General features: G+C 47.8%; 1 protein-coding gene across 2 annotated transcripts in view; it reads left to right on the top strand.

Moving 5' to 3' along the window:
- The window catches only part of LOC143280092 (uncharacterized), a 71,298-nt gene that overhangs the window by 29,480 nt on the left and 27,782 nt on the right, over window positions 1-14,036 (top strand). For both annotated transcript variants that reach the window (XM_076584622.1, XM_076584621.1), the window contains exons 5-11: window positions 1,736-1,929; window positions 2,172-2,361; window positions 4,141-7,874; window positions 8,760-8,820; window positions 10,022-10,302; window positions 10,940-11,000; window positions 13,282-13,574. In XM_076584622.1, the coding sequence (XP_076440737.1) occupies window positions 1,736-1,929; window positions 2,172-2,361; window positions 4,141-7,874; window positions 8,760-8,820; window positions 10,022-10,302; window positions 10,940-11,000; window positions 13,282-13,574 (4,814 nt within the window). The remainder of the gene's footprint in view (window positions 1-1,735; window positions 1,930-2,171; window positions 2,362-4,140; window positions 7,875-8,759; window positions 8,821-10,021; window positions 10,303-10,939; window positions 11,001-13,281; window positions 13,575-14,036) is intronic.

The following is a 14,036-nucleotide window of genomic DNA, read 5'->3' as shown; positions in this document are numbered from 1 at the left end:
TGGGCAATGTTGGTTTGGAAATGATGCCGATATTTGTTTGATTTGCAAAGCATCCAGGCATCTGGATGGACGATAGCCACTGGAGGGCATGTGTCACAGCTTCAGCCTCCATCGTTAGCCTGAGGTTGTGACTTTGCAGGCAGCATTCTCTTCCCTAATTGTTTTTTTCATTTTGTTTCGCAGTGAATCCCCAACTGGATTGGTCTTTGGTGACTGAGCCATCCGTGTATATGATGATGTCCTCTTCTTAGCTGTTTTCTTCTATGAGTAGCTTCACTTCCGCATCAGTTTTTGCCCTCTGGCCATTCCCGACAATGTCTTCCTAGAGTGGGTGAAATGGCTGTGTTGAATAGATGGTTGAGGTTTTCGGGGGTTTTCTCCCATTCTTTTGTTTCTTTCAGGTATTGTAGTCGGCACACTAGCTGGATTGTGTCTTCTGCTTGCCCCATCCATGATCTTCCTCGTCCTAGACGGCTGCCTTTTGGTTCTTTGACTGCGTCATGCAGTGGGTTTTGAGGGTTTTCCAATGCTTTGAAATAGGTCTTAACCTGTTCTAATTTGTTTCTGGCCTGCACTGAAGGAAGGTCAAGCAGGTATCGCATGGTTTCCGTGGGCGTGTCTTTTGTGTGTACAACAAAAGACAGGCAGAGACAGAGAAGGACACAGATTTTTCTTTGTTTTCAACGCAGAAAGAAAAAAGAAATCCCACTTCTCCTTAACACGCATATGCGCGCGCGCATGTGTGTGTGTGTGTGTGTGTGTGTGTGTGTGTGTGTGTGTGTGTGTGTGTGTGTGTGTGTGTGTGTGTGTGTGTGTGTGTGTGTGTGTGTGTGTGTGGTTGTTCGCGCCCCCTCTCCCCCACCCAAAAAACGCACCAATTTTTCTTTTTCTTTTTTATCATTTATCAATTTCAGAGGAAGGTGGCAAATGGTCAAGACGCTCATCTGCCAATAGAGTCCGTGAGGGTCTGGGTTCGAATCCCGCCTTCGCCCTTTCTCCCAAGTTTGACTGGAAAATCGAACTGAGCGTCTAGTCATTCGGATGAGACGATAAAACCGAGGTCCCTTGTGCAGCATGCACTTGGCGCACTGAAAAAGAACCCAGGGCAACGAGATTGTTGTCTTCTGGCAAAATTCTGGGGGAAAAAATCCACGCTGATAGGTACACAAATATATATGCAGTCATTCAAGGCCTGACTAAGCGCGTTGGGTTATGCTGCTGGTCAGGCATCTGCCTAGCAGATGTGGTGTAGTGTATTATTATTATTATTATTATTATTAGTAGTAGTAGTAGTAGTAGTAGTAGTATATTGTTTTGTTGTTGTTGTTATTGTTGTTGTTTTTGTTGTTGTTGTTTTTGTCGTCGTCGTCATTATTATTATTATTATTATTATCATCATCATCATTTACGCCTCACACACACACACACACACACACACACACACACACACACACACACACACACACACACACACACACACACACAAGCACACGCGCACGCACACACGCAAGTCATAGCGCACAATCATAAATGGTACACAATTAAAAAAACCTAAAAACAAACAAACAAAAAAAACCAAAAAAAACAACCAGCGAATTCTGAAACTATCAAAACTCACTCACTCACTAATAGTCATTTTAGCTCAAATGGATTTGTCCGAACGCTAGTGACGCGTCCTTAACAAGAAACTGAAACTGAAGAAACTCTTCCTTCATTTTGTTGGTGACGACTGCAGCATGGTTGTGGAGGTGGGGGTGATGTGTGACCGCTTCTACTACTCGGACAACTGCTCCGTCAACTGCGTGCCCTCAGACGACTGCGGGGGCCACTACGACTGCGACCTGACCACTGGGCGCCGCCTGTGTCTGAAGGGCTGGGGAGGGGACACGTGCAGCACGCAGCTCTCCACGGACCACGGCTGTAGTGCAGGTAATAATAATAATAATAATAATAATAATAATAATAATAATAATAATAATAATAATAATAATAATGATAATAATGTACAAATAGTGGCAACTATGCTCAACTTACCTGTGTGCTAGCTGAATCGGTAGCGTAAGTGAAGTTGTGTACATTGTGAATGGAGAGAGTTACCACTCTTCACTATTAATTGTGAAACTGAAGCTGTTTCAAACCAAATCACACACCCCACCACTCCCCCTTCACAGACCAGATTTGCGAGCACGGGTCGACGTGCGTACCGTACGGGCAGAACCAGTTCTACTGCTGCTGCAGCAGAGGCTACACGGGCCCCAACTGTGAGACGGACGTGGACGAGTGTGCCTCCCAGCCCTGTCTCCACGGGGCCACCTGCTCCCAGGGTCCTCCCGGCACCTACGTCTGCCACTGTACTGACAGGTGTGTGTGTGTGTGGGGGGGGGGGGGGGGGGGGGGGGTAAGTGTGTGGGCGTGTGGAGGGAGGTGGGTGTGGTGGGTGTGTAGGTGGATTGGTATGTGTGTGTGTGTGTGGGGGGGGGGTTGTAGGGGGGGGCTGTAGGGGTGGGGGTGTAGGGGTGTGTGTGTGGATGGAGATGGGTGTGGTGGGAGTGTAGGTGGATTGGTGTGTGTGGAGGGAGGGGGGGGAAGCGGGAGGGGGGATGCGTGGGAAGGGGGAGGTAGGGGGGAGGGATCGGGTGTGTTTGGGGTGGTGTAGGAGGGTATATGTGTGTGTTAGTGTGTTAGTGTGTTAGTGTATGTGTGTGTGTTAGTGTGTGTGTGTGTGTTAGTCTGTTAGTGTGCGTGTGTGTGTTAGTGTATGTGTGTGTGTTAGTGTGTTAGTGTGTGTGTGTGTGTTAGTCTGTTAGTGTGTGTGTGTGTGTGTGTGAAAAAGGAACGGAAGGGTATGGTTCGGATGTGGAGGGTGTATATACGCATTCGCACACAAAAATAGTTGAACCCCCCCTCCCCCGTCCACACACACACACACACACACACACACACACACACACACACACACACACACACACATTCGCACACAAAAATAGTTGAACCCCCCCTCCCCCCTCCCCCGTCCACACACACACACACACACACACACACACACACACACACACACACACACACACACACACACACACACACACAAAACCCAACAAAACAACAACAAAACAAAAACAAAAAAACAACCCCAAAACAACATATTGTCACGAATGTCTCACAGATACAGGGATGGAGGGCATGTGTTGAGCAGCACACACTTTATTCATTTATTTATTTATTCATTCATCCATTTATTTATTTATTTATTCATTTATGCATCTATCCACTTCTCAGAAGCAAAAAGAAGTTCATGACCACAGTAAGTTCCTAGATGGATTTAAATGATCCTCTTTCGGATGGGTCTTATGGATGTCAATGATATTATGACTGTTTGTGGACATACTGTTATCCATGTCGATGTGATGCAAACAATGCTACAGTTCCTATTGTGTTTCAGCCAGATGCACACGATATAGTGTTGTATAGCGTCGTGTGCTGATAGCGTATATGGATTTGTCCGCACACTTTGAAAAAAAACCCAACTCCCTGTAAGAACTGAAACTGAAACGGCACGATGCATGTCTCAAAAGCAGGTTATGCTCATTGCATCATTACAACTGTGATCATGGTTGAATGAAAGTCATTTTAATACACCAAAATTCCTCTATTTGAAGCCATTGTAGAGTCCCAGTTCTTCAGTCTGGAATCTTGGGTTTACAGTTCTGTATGATAGTCATTCGTGTCCGACAATGGCCACCAGAACAGCAGAGGAGGCTTCTGCTGTCCTGAATATCTGGGCTAGAATTTGATTATAGTGGACAGCGTCTTGCCTAAATTACATCCCCACTCTCTCGGTTAAGAGGGGTTTTTTTTTTTTAGAACAGTCGGCGTTTGGGATGGTTCCTAAAGGCCAGCTAGCCCCCCAAGGCTGCAGCACTTAGAGACAGTGCAATCTTGCCTCCCAGTTTGAGAGTCATAGATGGTTCCCAAAAGCCAACTAGCCCCCAGGGTTGCAGCACTAAGAGTCAGTGCAATCTTGCCTCCTTGTTTTGAGAGTCATAGTCCTTCACAAAAAAGACTAAGCTGTACATGACTTCAAATGTTTTTTGCAGTGGAGAAACCATTGATCATACAGCTCTCGCACTGCTGGGTTGACAGATACAAAGGGCAGAACTGCCAGGCGGCCACAACGTGTGAGGACAGGCCGTGCCAGAACGGGGGGAGGTGTACCTCCCTATCGGTAGGCGTGGTGGACACCTTCTTCTGCTCCTGCCCACCTGGCTACACCGGGGAAACTTGTCAGGTGGAGGTCACCACCACCTCCACCACCACCTCCACCACCACCTCCACCACACCTCCAACAACCCAAACAACCACCCCAGCAACAACCACCGTGGCATGTCCAGAGAACTATTACGGGGACAGCTGCAACGTGTACTGCTCTCCTGCGGACTCCTGCGCGGGTCACTACGATTGTGACGTGCAGAGCGGGGAGAGGTTGTGCCTGGCCGGGTGGGGAGGGGACAACTGCACCGCCAGCACGTCCCCCACTGACCCTTCCTGCCCCTGCAGGAACGGGGGCCAGTGCTTCAGGGGCGCCTGCTGCTGCCCTTCCGGCTACACGGGCCCTCTGTGCCAAACGGCCGTCCCCTCGTGTCGGGAGAGCACGTGCCTCAACCAGGGCACGTGTGTGGACAGCGCCACGGGTTTCCACTGCCTGTGCTGGGAAGGCTTCACCGGGGAGAGGTGCGAGACGGGTCTGGTGTTCCCGCTGTGTCCTGACGACTTCTACGGGCCGTCGTGCAGCGTGTTCTGCCGGCCCCGGGAGAGCTGCGAGGCGGGGCAGTACACGTGCCACCCGCTGACTGGCCGGAAGGTGTGCGGGTTCGGGTGGACGGGGCCCGACTGTGATCTCCGTGACCCCGTCGCCCGACACGAGGTGGAGTGCCCGGACAGCCGGTGCCGGAACGGGGGGATGTGCCTCAACGGCACGTGCTGCTGCCAGAAGGGCTACACGGGCTCCCTCTGCCACATTGAGGTGCTGGAGTGCGCCAGCAGCCCCTGCCAGAACGGAGGCCGCTGCCGGGACCTCATCGGGGACTACCGCTGCGACTGTCAGCCCGGGTTCGCGGGCAAGGACTGCCAGGTCCAGCAGTCGGTCCCCGGCGTGACGTCCACCCTGCCCACAGCCGGCCCCTGCTCTGTAGTCAGCTGTGTCAACAACGGGACGTGCGTCAGCGACAGGACCGCCGGCTACGTCTGTCTGTGTCAGGACGGCTTCATCGGCAGCCTCTGCGAGGAGGACATCTACCACCACCAGCAGACGGGCACAACGGGTCCGGCTCTCCCCACCTGCCCTGAGAACTACTACGGGCCCGACTGTGACGTGTTCTGTGAAGAGAAGGACGCGTGCGGGGAAGGGCATTACTACTGCGAGCAGACCACGGGGCAGCGGGTGTGTCGCAGTGGATGGTACGGTCCGGCCTGCACGTACAGAATCCTGTATCCGGACAGCGACCCTGACTGCCCCCCGGGCGGGGCCTGTCACAACGGGGGCACCTGCTTCAACGGGGCGTGCTGCTGTCAGGGAAGGTTCTACGGCACGTACTGTGAGATAGAGCACTTGCCTTGCGACAGTTCCCCTTGCCTCAACAACGGCGTCTGCTTTGATCTGCTGGATGACTACGTGTGCTCCTGTCGCCCTGGGTATGCCGACCGGAACTGTGAGACGTTCGTTGGTTTGCCGGAAACCACACCTTCTCCTGAGACAACGTCCTCGGACAGTACAGGTGGGACAGCGAACAGCGGTTCTACTTCAGACAAAGTTAACACAGCTACCGACGCTACAACTCATGCTCAAACTTACACAACTGTCGCATGGTGGTTCAACAACACGTCACAATCAACAACGCAAACTGACATATATGGGTCGACTTTGATAAGTTCCAACACCCCACAGACCACTCTCAGTACCGAGAACTCATCAACCCCAACACAAACTGGCTTGGTCTGTGGACCCATTGTTTGCTACAACGGAGGTCAGTGTTTTTTCAATATTGTAGGAGTATACGTATGCTCGTGCCCTGAAGACTACACGGGTCAACAGTGCGAAACAGCAGTGACGGCAACAATGTCCACATACAGCGGTCCCTCCATCACCACTCAGGCCACACACACAGGAGGTCCTCTGAGCTCAACACTCTCTTCCCCTGCTACACCACCAGCCACAGCGTCTTCTGCTGGGGCCAACAGCACGCTCATGACCACCTCACCAGGAGCAGGTGGCTTCACCGCTGGACTCTCTCAGCTTCCAGAAAATGTAACGTCCGGGTTTACGGCGTCTACGGATAATGAAGGAAGCACGAAGGTGACAACGCCATACGTTTCACTGAACAACACTTCGTCTGGAACTGAGGGAAGTGCACTGACGACTGGCAGTCAGACAACGGGCACATTTATTTCCAGCACCAATGCTACAAACACTTCTGAAACCTTCGACAACAGTCCCACGACAACAGAAGCTCCAGTGACGGGCAGAACCAGTCTTCAGTCCACGTCCACTGGTGGTGTGGCATCAACGGAATCGACCAGTCTCGGCAGTAACACAAGCCAACCGTCCACCACCACACAGCCACAGAACATCACAGACGTCCAAGCTACCACCACAAACATCACATATATTCCTGGTGCGTCCTCAACTCAAAGCCCCGCCATTTCCTCCAGCACAGAAAGCAACGGTGGTGTTAGCGGAAATGGAACGTCAGCAACAGACGGCGGACATTCCGTCTCCTCTGTAACCCCTGCTACAAGTTCTGCTGTGTCTGGCTCCACACCAGAAAACACCACCGCTAACGCTGGCTACACCACGGGGCGACCCGAGTCTTCTTCATCCTCCACCGGGGGTAGCTCCACAGAAGCATCAACAGGACCAGCAAACACAGGCGGTGGTGTTGACACCAGTGCGACAACTCCGTCGTCTGTTGTGACGGAACCAACTTCATCATCCGCGACAAACGAATCATCTTCAAACAGCAGTACCACGGGCATGGCAGTGACGGCATCTTCACAAGAAACGACGGCATGGTCGGTCACAGAGTCCTCGAAACAAAGCACGGTCTCTTCACAAACAGGTTCCTCTGCGCACCCAGCGTTGTCTCCGGTGACTGATTTGACAGGACAGAACGTGTCATCGTTCACAACGTCTACACAGCCATCCACAGACACCGGTTCATCATCCCCATCAGCATCAACATCTTCCCTCCACACGACACACAATTCCACGTCTTTATCGGCAAGCTCTGGTGAGTCCAGTTCCACGCTCACCACGTCAGGTCCAGGAGAACAGTCTACAGTGACAAATCCAGCTTCCTTCCCTGGTTCCACCACCACTGCCAACGACTCCCTGGTCCCCGCAGAGACCACAGCCATTCCTTTGTTGAATGCAAGTTCACAGATATATCATTCCTCGACGCCGTTATCAGCCGTCACTGCAGAAAACGTGCCTGGCAACGGCACGACCCAACAGCTCACGTCACTACCCCCTTCCTCCCTGCCCTTCTCACAGCCATCGGGCGAAACGACTCTGTCCACAATGACGCCGTCAGGTCAAACGACGACACAATCTGCAGTGACATCATCGGGTGAAACAACGCAGCCCACATCCACGTCATCGGGGCTGACGGTGACGTCATCAAGCCAGACGTCATCGCTGGCACCTGCAATGACGTCATCAGCAGCACAGCGTACAACGACGTCATGGGGCCACACCACGTCAGGGGTGGTGGTGGGGGCGGTGAACACCGGAGAGATGTATATCACAGGCAGGGTGTCCCGCGGGCAGCGCCAGGCTCTGGCAACCCTTCTGGAGAAGGCCTTGAACACTTCCTTGTCTGGTGAGAGTCTCTCCCACTGACAGCCTGTCTGTAATCTGTGTGTGTCTTTAGTCACCTCCTTGTCTGTCCGTCCCCAATTTCTTCTTCTTCGTCGTCTTTTTCTCTTCCTCTCTCTGCCTGTCTGTCTGTCCGCTAGTCAATGTTCTGTAGTGTGTTCTTCATTGTAGTTGCTGAGGTCCAGGTCAACATTACTACACACCTTATTAGTTTCCCTTTTCTTCTTCTTCTTTTTTTTTTTTTACATTTGTAAAAGAATTCTGAATTACTTTTCAAAAATATTTTTTCCCTTCCAAAAAAAAAAGTACTTATCAAAAAACTAAAACTACAAAAAAAGAGCATAGAAACAACAATGTAGGGTGTGTGCCCACGCACACACACACTCACACACACACACACACACACACACACACACACACACACACACACACACACACACACACACACACACACACACACACACACACACACACACACACACACACACACACACACACTCACACACACACACACACACACACACACACACACACACACACACACACACACACACACACACACACACTCACACGCGCGCACTTCATCGATTTTAATAAAACCTCTACAACTTCACAGTTATCTCACCCAACAGTGCATTGCAGGAGACGACGTGCTTATCACTGAAGGAAAGAAACAAATAAACAAACACAAAGAAGAAGAAGAACAACAACAACAACAATAAGACTGACGGAATGCAAAGTAACAAATTGTTTGCTCTGCAATCTAAAATCTCAGGTCTCAAAATCATAAAAAGCAAATTGGTCTCGACTGCTGATATTTGGTTCCTTTTGCTGTGTCACCACAACAGCGCACTTTTTGATTTTTTTTCTTTTTTATTTTAATCAACAGGATACCACTGCTGCACTGTGGCGACTCTTGGTCAGAAGACGACGTTTATTGACCGGGAAGGGTAAGAATCGTACCATGACTGTCACTAAAACGGTGTGTGTGTGTGTGTGTGTGTGTGTGTGTGTGGAATAAAGTTTAATTGCAAAAGTGTTTTTGATAATCACCTGTAACGTAAACTAAGATCAAAGAATGACATCAATATATTGATGAATAAGAGAATGCTGCGCACAAAGTCACACGACCTCCAGTCTGATAATGGAAGCGGAAGCTGTGACACATGCTCTCCAGTAGCTGTCATCTATTCCTACGCCTGGAAACCAACATGCCATGACTCAATGAACCTCCTACAAAAAAACTGAAACTGAGCCCATAGTGCATGAAGCAACACGTTTACATTCAAGAGCTTTCATGGTTATACTGCCCCCGGACATGCAGGTGTAAAGGGAAATGAGCCAGCTGATAGGCTTGCTGGTAATGCAACAAGAACAAGCGGTCTACATCTAGGAAAATCTGAAATCCTAAGAAAAGTGAAAGAGTTCCTCAAAAACCAGGTACAAGACCATTACACCATCGATCGCCTCACAGAAAGAAAGAAAGAGAGAGGGAGCGGCCGCAGATCTAAGCATGAAAGGTAGAGCACAATCCTTTGTAAATCAAACGACCATTGGTATCATTTCCAAAACAACATTGCGGAAATTTCTTCAAAACGGAACAGTCTCTCTGGGCTTTTCCAAATACACCTAGCCTACATTAGACTGAGCAACACGAGATCTTTTCCCATCCCTTTTGCTGCAGAGCGGTGACAGTGTGTGTGTGTGTGTGTGTGTGTGTATGTGTGCGTGTGTGTGTGTGTTTACTTACACTTATTTGTATATATATATATATATTTATTTATTTATTTAACTATTAATTCTATCATTACTGTTATTTGTATGCTTCATACTATTTTTTTCTATTCAATCTATCAATGTATTTATTTATTCATTTATTGATTTATCTTTATTTTCCTTTGTATTTTTGTTTTTATTTTCTAATTCATCAGTTCATTGATGTGGTTACTTATTCATCTTTTTTTTTTATATCTTATTTATTACTTCATTTCATTTTCCCTTAAGGTTGGCCAGGCATCTGCTAAACAGATGTGGTGTAGCGTATATGGATTTGTCCGGACGCAGTGACCCCTTCTTGGGTGACTGAATTGAACTGAACAGCTAGATATACCCAAATTAGTTTATTCAATGACCCTAATTTCTGAGTTTCAGGAATCTTGTCCAAAAATTCCAATTCCTTTACACATCGGAAAATGGGAAAATTCCCAACTGGTCGACAGCAACAAGAGACTCGGTTTTACGAAACATCGACAATCATCTCCAAACTACGGACCCGTTTTCTTCTGTTGGCAACCGAGTGTATTACGGGAGGCAGGACACTCTGAGACGCCTTGATGACGCCTATACGTTTGACGTCATCGGTGACGTCACAGGCGACTACGATGACGCCATCAAAAAGGCTATACTTGATGCGTGGTCGAGCGCAAACCCAGGTGATAATCAATGACTATTCTATCGGGTAATCTGTTAGTCTTCTTCTTCTTCTCCGTTGTTGATGGCCCACAATCATATAAACTGACTATTCTGGCACCTCAGTCTGTGTTTCTGTCTTTAGGTTTAAATGATACCTTTGTTTTTTTTCCAGAGCAGATGTGGTGTAATGTAGGCTATTTGGATCATATATCAGTCCGCGCGCTCAGAACCTCAATTATACTGAAACAATTAGCATCGACCTTTTCTTCTTCTTGTTTAAATTATATATAAAAAAAATTATTACAAATATGTTGCATACTTTGTATCTAGTACCAAAGATAGAGAAAGACTAATATGACTTTGTGCAATAACATGAATAGTAAACAGCTGCTGGTTTATAAATTATAAATGTTGTTATATATGTGTGTACTTGCGTGCATGCGTGCGTTCATGTGTGTGTGTGTGTGTGTGTGTTAGCAGAAATAGAATCACTTTCAACAGTAGTATTTTAGTAGCAGTACTTTAACCTAATTAGCGTCTTTTGACATACTGAGATGTAAGGCGAAGTGAGAGAAACCATGCATGCCGTGAAAACATCCACAGTGTTTTATCTATTTTCTTTCTTTCTTTTTTTTCTTTCTTTTTTTTTTTTTTCAGACTGTCAGTGCAGCTTCACGATCTCTTTCATGACACGGAAACGCTACATCGGCAAGTATGGGTAAGTAAATGTGCCAGTCAGCTGTTTTCTTTTCTTTCTTTTTTTTATGATGGTAACACGGATATATCGAAACGAAAACAGAAGAAGAAGGAGGAGGAAGAGGAGGAGGAGGAGAAGAAGTAGGAGGAGGAGGAGGAGGAGGAAGAAGAAGAAAAGAAGAAGAAGCAGGAGAAGAAGAAGAAGGAGGAGGAGAAGAAGAAGAAGGAGGAGTAGGAGAAGAAAAAGAAGGAGGAGGAAGTGGAGGACGACGAGGAGGAATTCAAGAATTTTCATTTTTGCAAACACTCAGGCGCTAAATCTAATAGGTTGAATCGATGTTAATTTTACTGTCTAAAAAAAAAAGTTCTTTGGTGTTGATGATCAGTGACAAGCTGTAGAAACGTTCACTGCATTTGCATATCTTTTTTTCCCCTCCCGTTATCCGTGTGTGTGTGTGTGTGTGTGTGTGTAAAACATGTCAACAGGTGTGTGCTGTGCGTGTTGGAAACGTGTGTGGGGGCTGGGGTTGGGGGGTGCGTATGTCACAGAGAGAGAGAGAGAGAGAGGAGGGGGGGGGGGAGGACACGCGCAGATAATATGTGCTTGGCTCTTACAATTCCCTTGCTTGTTTTTATTCTGCACAAATACAGCCTGTTTCGGGGTTGTTGGGGTTTGTTTTTGGTTGGGTTTTTTTTTGTTTTTGTTTGTTTGTTTGTTTTGTTGTTGTTGTTGTTGTTTTTGCTCTCTTTTTTTTTCTTTTTTTTTTCTTTTTTTTTTAACGTTTAACTCAATCATCTTGTAAGGGGAAGAAATTCAGACGTTCGTGTAACCTACAGCTTAGGCTGCGGAGTTACCTACCTTGCTTCGCAAACTAGGTGGGGGGTGGGTGGGAAAGGAATGATTTAGCTTGAACTTGAACAGTCCGGGTTGAGATGAAGGTATTTATAAGGTTAAGTAGGGATCAAGGCATACACGTCTGTGCGCGCAGGTGCACAAATGACACCACACCGGTGACAAAAGAGTTCTGGTTCCAAGTTCATTCCTATTGGCACCGTGCAAAACCGTGACTTCCAAAAATAGTTCCTGCTTGTGATCAACAACGCACACTCACAGTGAATTGTTTTAAACACACACACACACACACACAGAGTTCTGGCTTATGGTTCGTGCTACTCATTTAGTGAGAAAGATTCCCATGCCAAGACACTCGTAGTTTCAGTTTGTGACTTGATATTATTCACGGTCATCTTTTATTTCAGTCTCGTCGTTTTGGAAATGAACCACAGAGAGAGAGAGAGAGAGAGTAATAACAATCTCGTACTGTTATTTTAGTGAGACAAAAGCACAACTTCTAAACCATTGCAGCCGATGGATGATTAACCCTTACTCGCACCTCATCATTTGAATTTCCTTCCACTGAATGACATTTCTGAAGAAATCAACGACGACAACGCTGGTGACATAACAATGATCATAATTGTAATAATGTTGGTGACGATGATGATGACGATATAAGCGTGCATTTTTTTTTTTTTTTTAAGCGCTTTCAAACCGCTTTATAGTAATAGCACGTCAGTCAGACACAAAACATGCAAGAACACACACAAACACATACACACACACGTGCGCGCGAGTATAGAATGTATAGTTGTGGATCCACAGAATGCATTATATGGAACGAGATACCTTAACTGTGTAGAGACTGCTTAAAAAAGGATGTTCGCAATTTTATCATGACGGATGTGAATAAGAGACTGTGACAGATTGAAAAAGGGAGGTGAATTCCAGCTTCGTGCAGTTCAAGAACTAAAAGCCTCCCCCCCACCTGTTATAAGCCTCTCACTAAAAGCCCCCCTCGCCCCCCCCCCCTCCCTGCCCCCACCTGTTTCTAAAAGCCCCCCACTCCCCCCACCTGTTATGACCCTCTCACTAAATGCCCCCCTGCCACGCCCCCCGTCCCGCCACCCCCCAGTCTCCCATTCTCTCTGTTGAGGTTCCATCATAAGCAAAAGAAAGAAGAAGAAAAAAAAAAGCGAAAAGACCTTAAAGGGACGTTATATTTCGTTTAGAAGTCGGAGATATACTGAGGTGCAGTTCCAGTCCAGAAATTACATGAAAAACAGAGAAATTGGGGTATTGGACGTAGTTCTCTGCTCAAAACGAAGTTAGTGTAACAATTATTACACACACACACACACACACACACACACACACACACAAACCCACATACCAAACGCGAAAACTAATAATTCCTTCCGCTTCCCCCCCCCCCCCCCCCCCCAAAAAAAAAAAAAAAAAATAGCACTCGTCTGACGCGCGTCCTCGCCTTCCTCTCCAAGGACGGCCAAGAACTGACCGCTCCCCTGTCATCCTCGTCGTCCCCGTCCCCTGACCTACACACCCTGGCCACCCGCTTCACGGCCTACCCCGACACGCTGCCCTACACCATCTACCCGTCCGAGTACCCAGCAGACCGGAAGCCCTTCGACCTGCATTACTCGCTGCTCCTCCAGACGCACCCCCTCAAGATGGCGGACAACCAGGGGCAAGAACTCCTGGTCAACCTTCGGAGAGTGTGGCAGAGTTACGTCATTGGTAAGATGGGACGGAGGTTGGGGTGGGGGTGGGGGGGGTGAAGGGGGAGAAGTAAGTGGAAAAGGGTGGGTGGGTGGGTGAGTAGGGGATGTTGTGGTTATGGCGGCAGTGAATGGGGGAGAATGTCCGTTGATATTAATAAGGAGGGTGTGCAGACTCACTTTCGTATGATTTTCGTGGAGGTTCCCCGTTTGTTCTTTAGCGAGAACCGCGTACACATGCGCTTCTCCATTTCCTGTTTTTCTTTTTCCAGGTCACCGAAAGGCTCAAAATGTCGTCGTGGAAATGACTATTCTGACGAAAGGATATTGAACGTTTTCGGTGCCTGTCTTGGCAAGTTTACAAGATATATTAGGTTTGATAATTACACCCATTATTTGCTTTAGTCTTCCACGTTCACTTTGAGCGTGCTTCTTGTCACATCTCTTTCATTACATATTCGAACTGACCCATTTATGAACT

This window comes from Babylonia areolata, chromosome 3, assembly GCF_041734735.1.
Source record: "Babylonia areolata isolate BAREFJ2019XMU chromosome 3, ASM4173473v1, whole genome shotgun sequence".
Lineage (NCBI taxonomy): Eukaryota > Metazoa > Mollusca > Gastropoda > Neogastropoda > Buccinidae > Babylonia > Babylonia areolata.
This window is presented reverse-complemented; position numbering and strand designations above follow the sequence as displayed.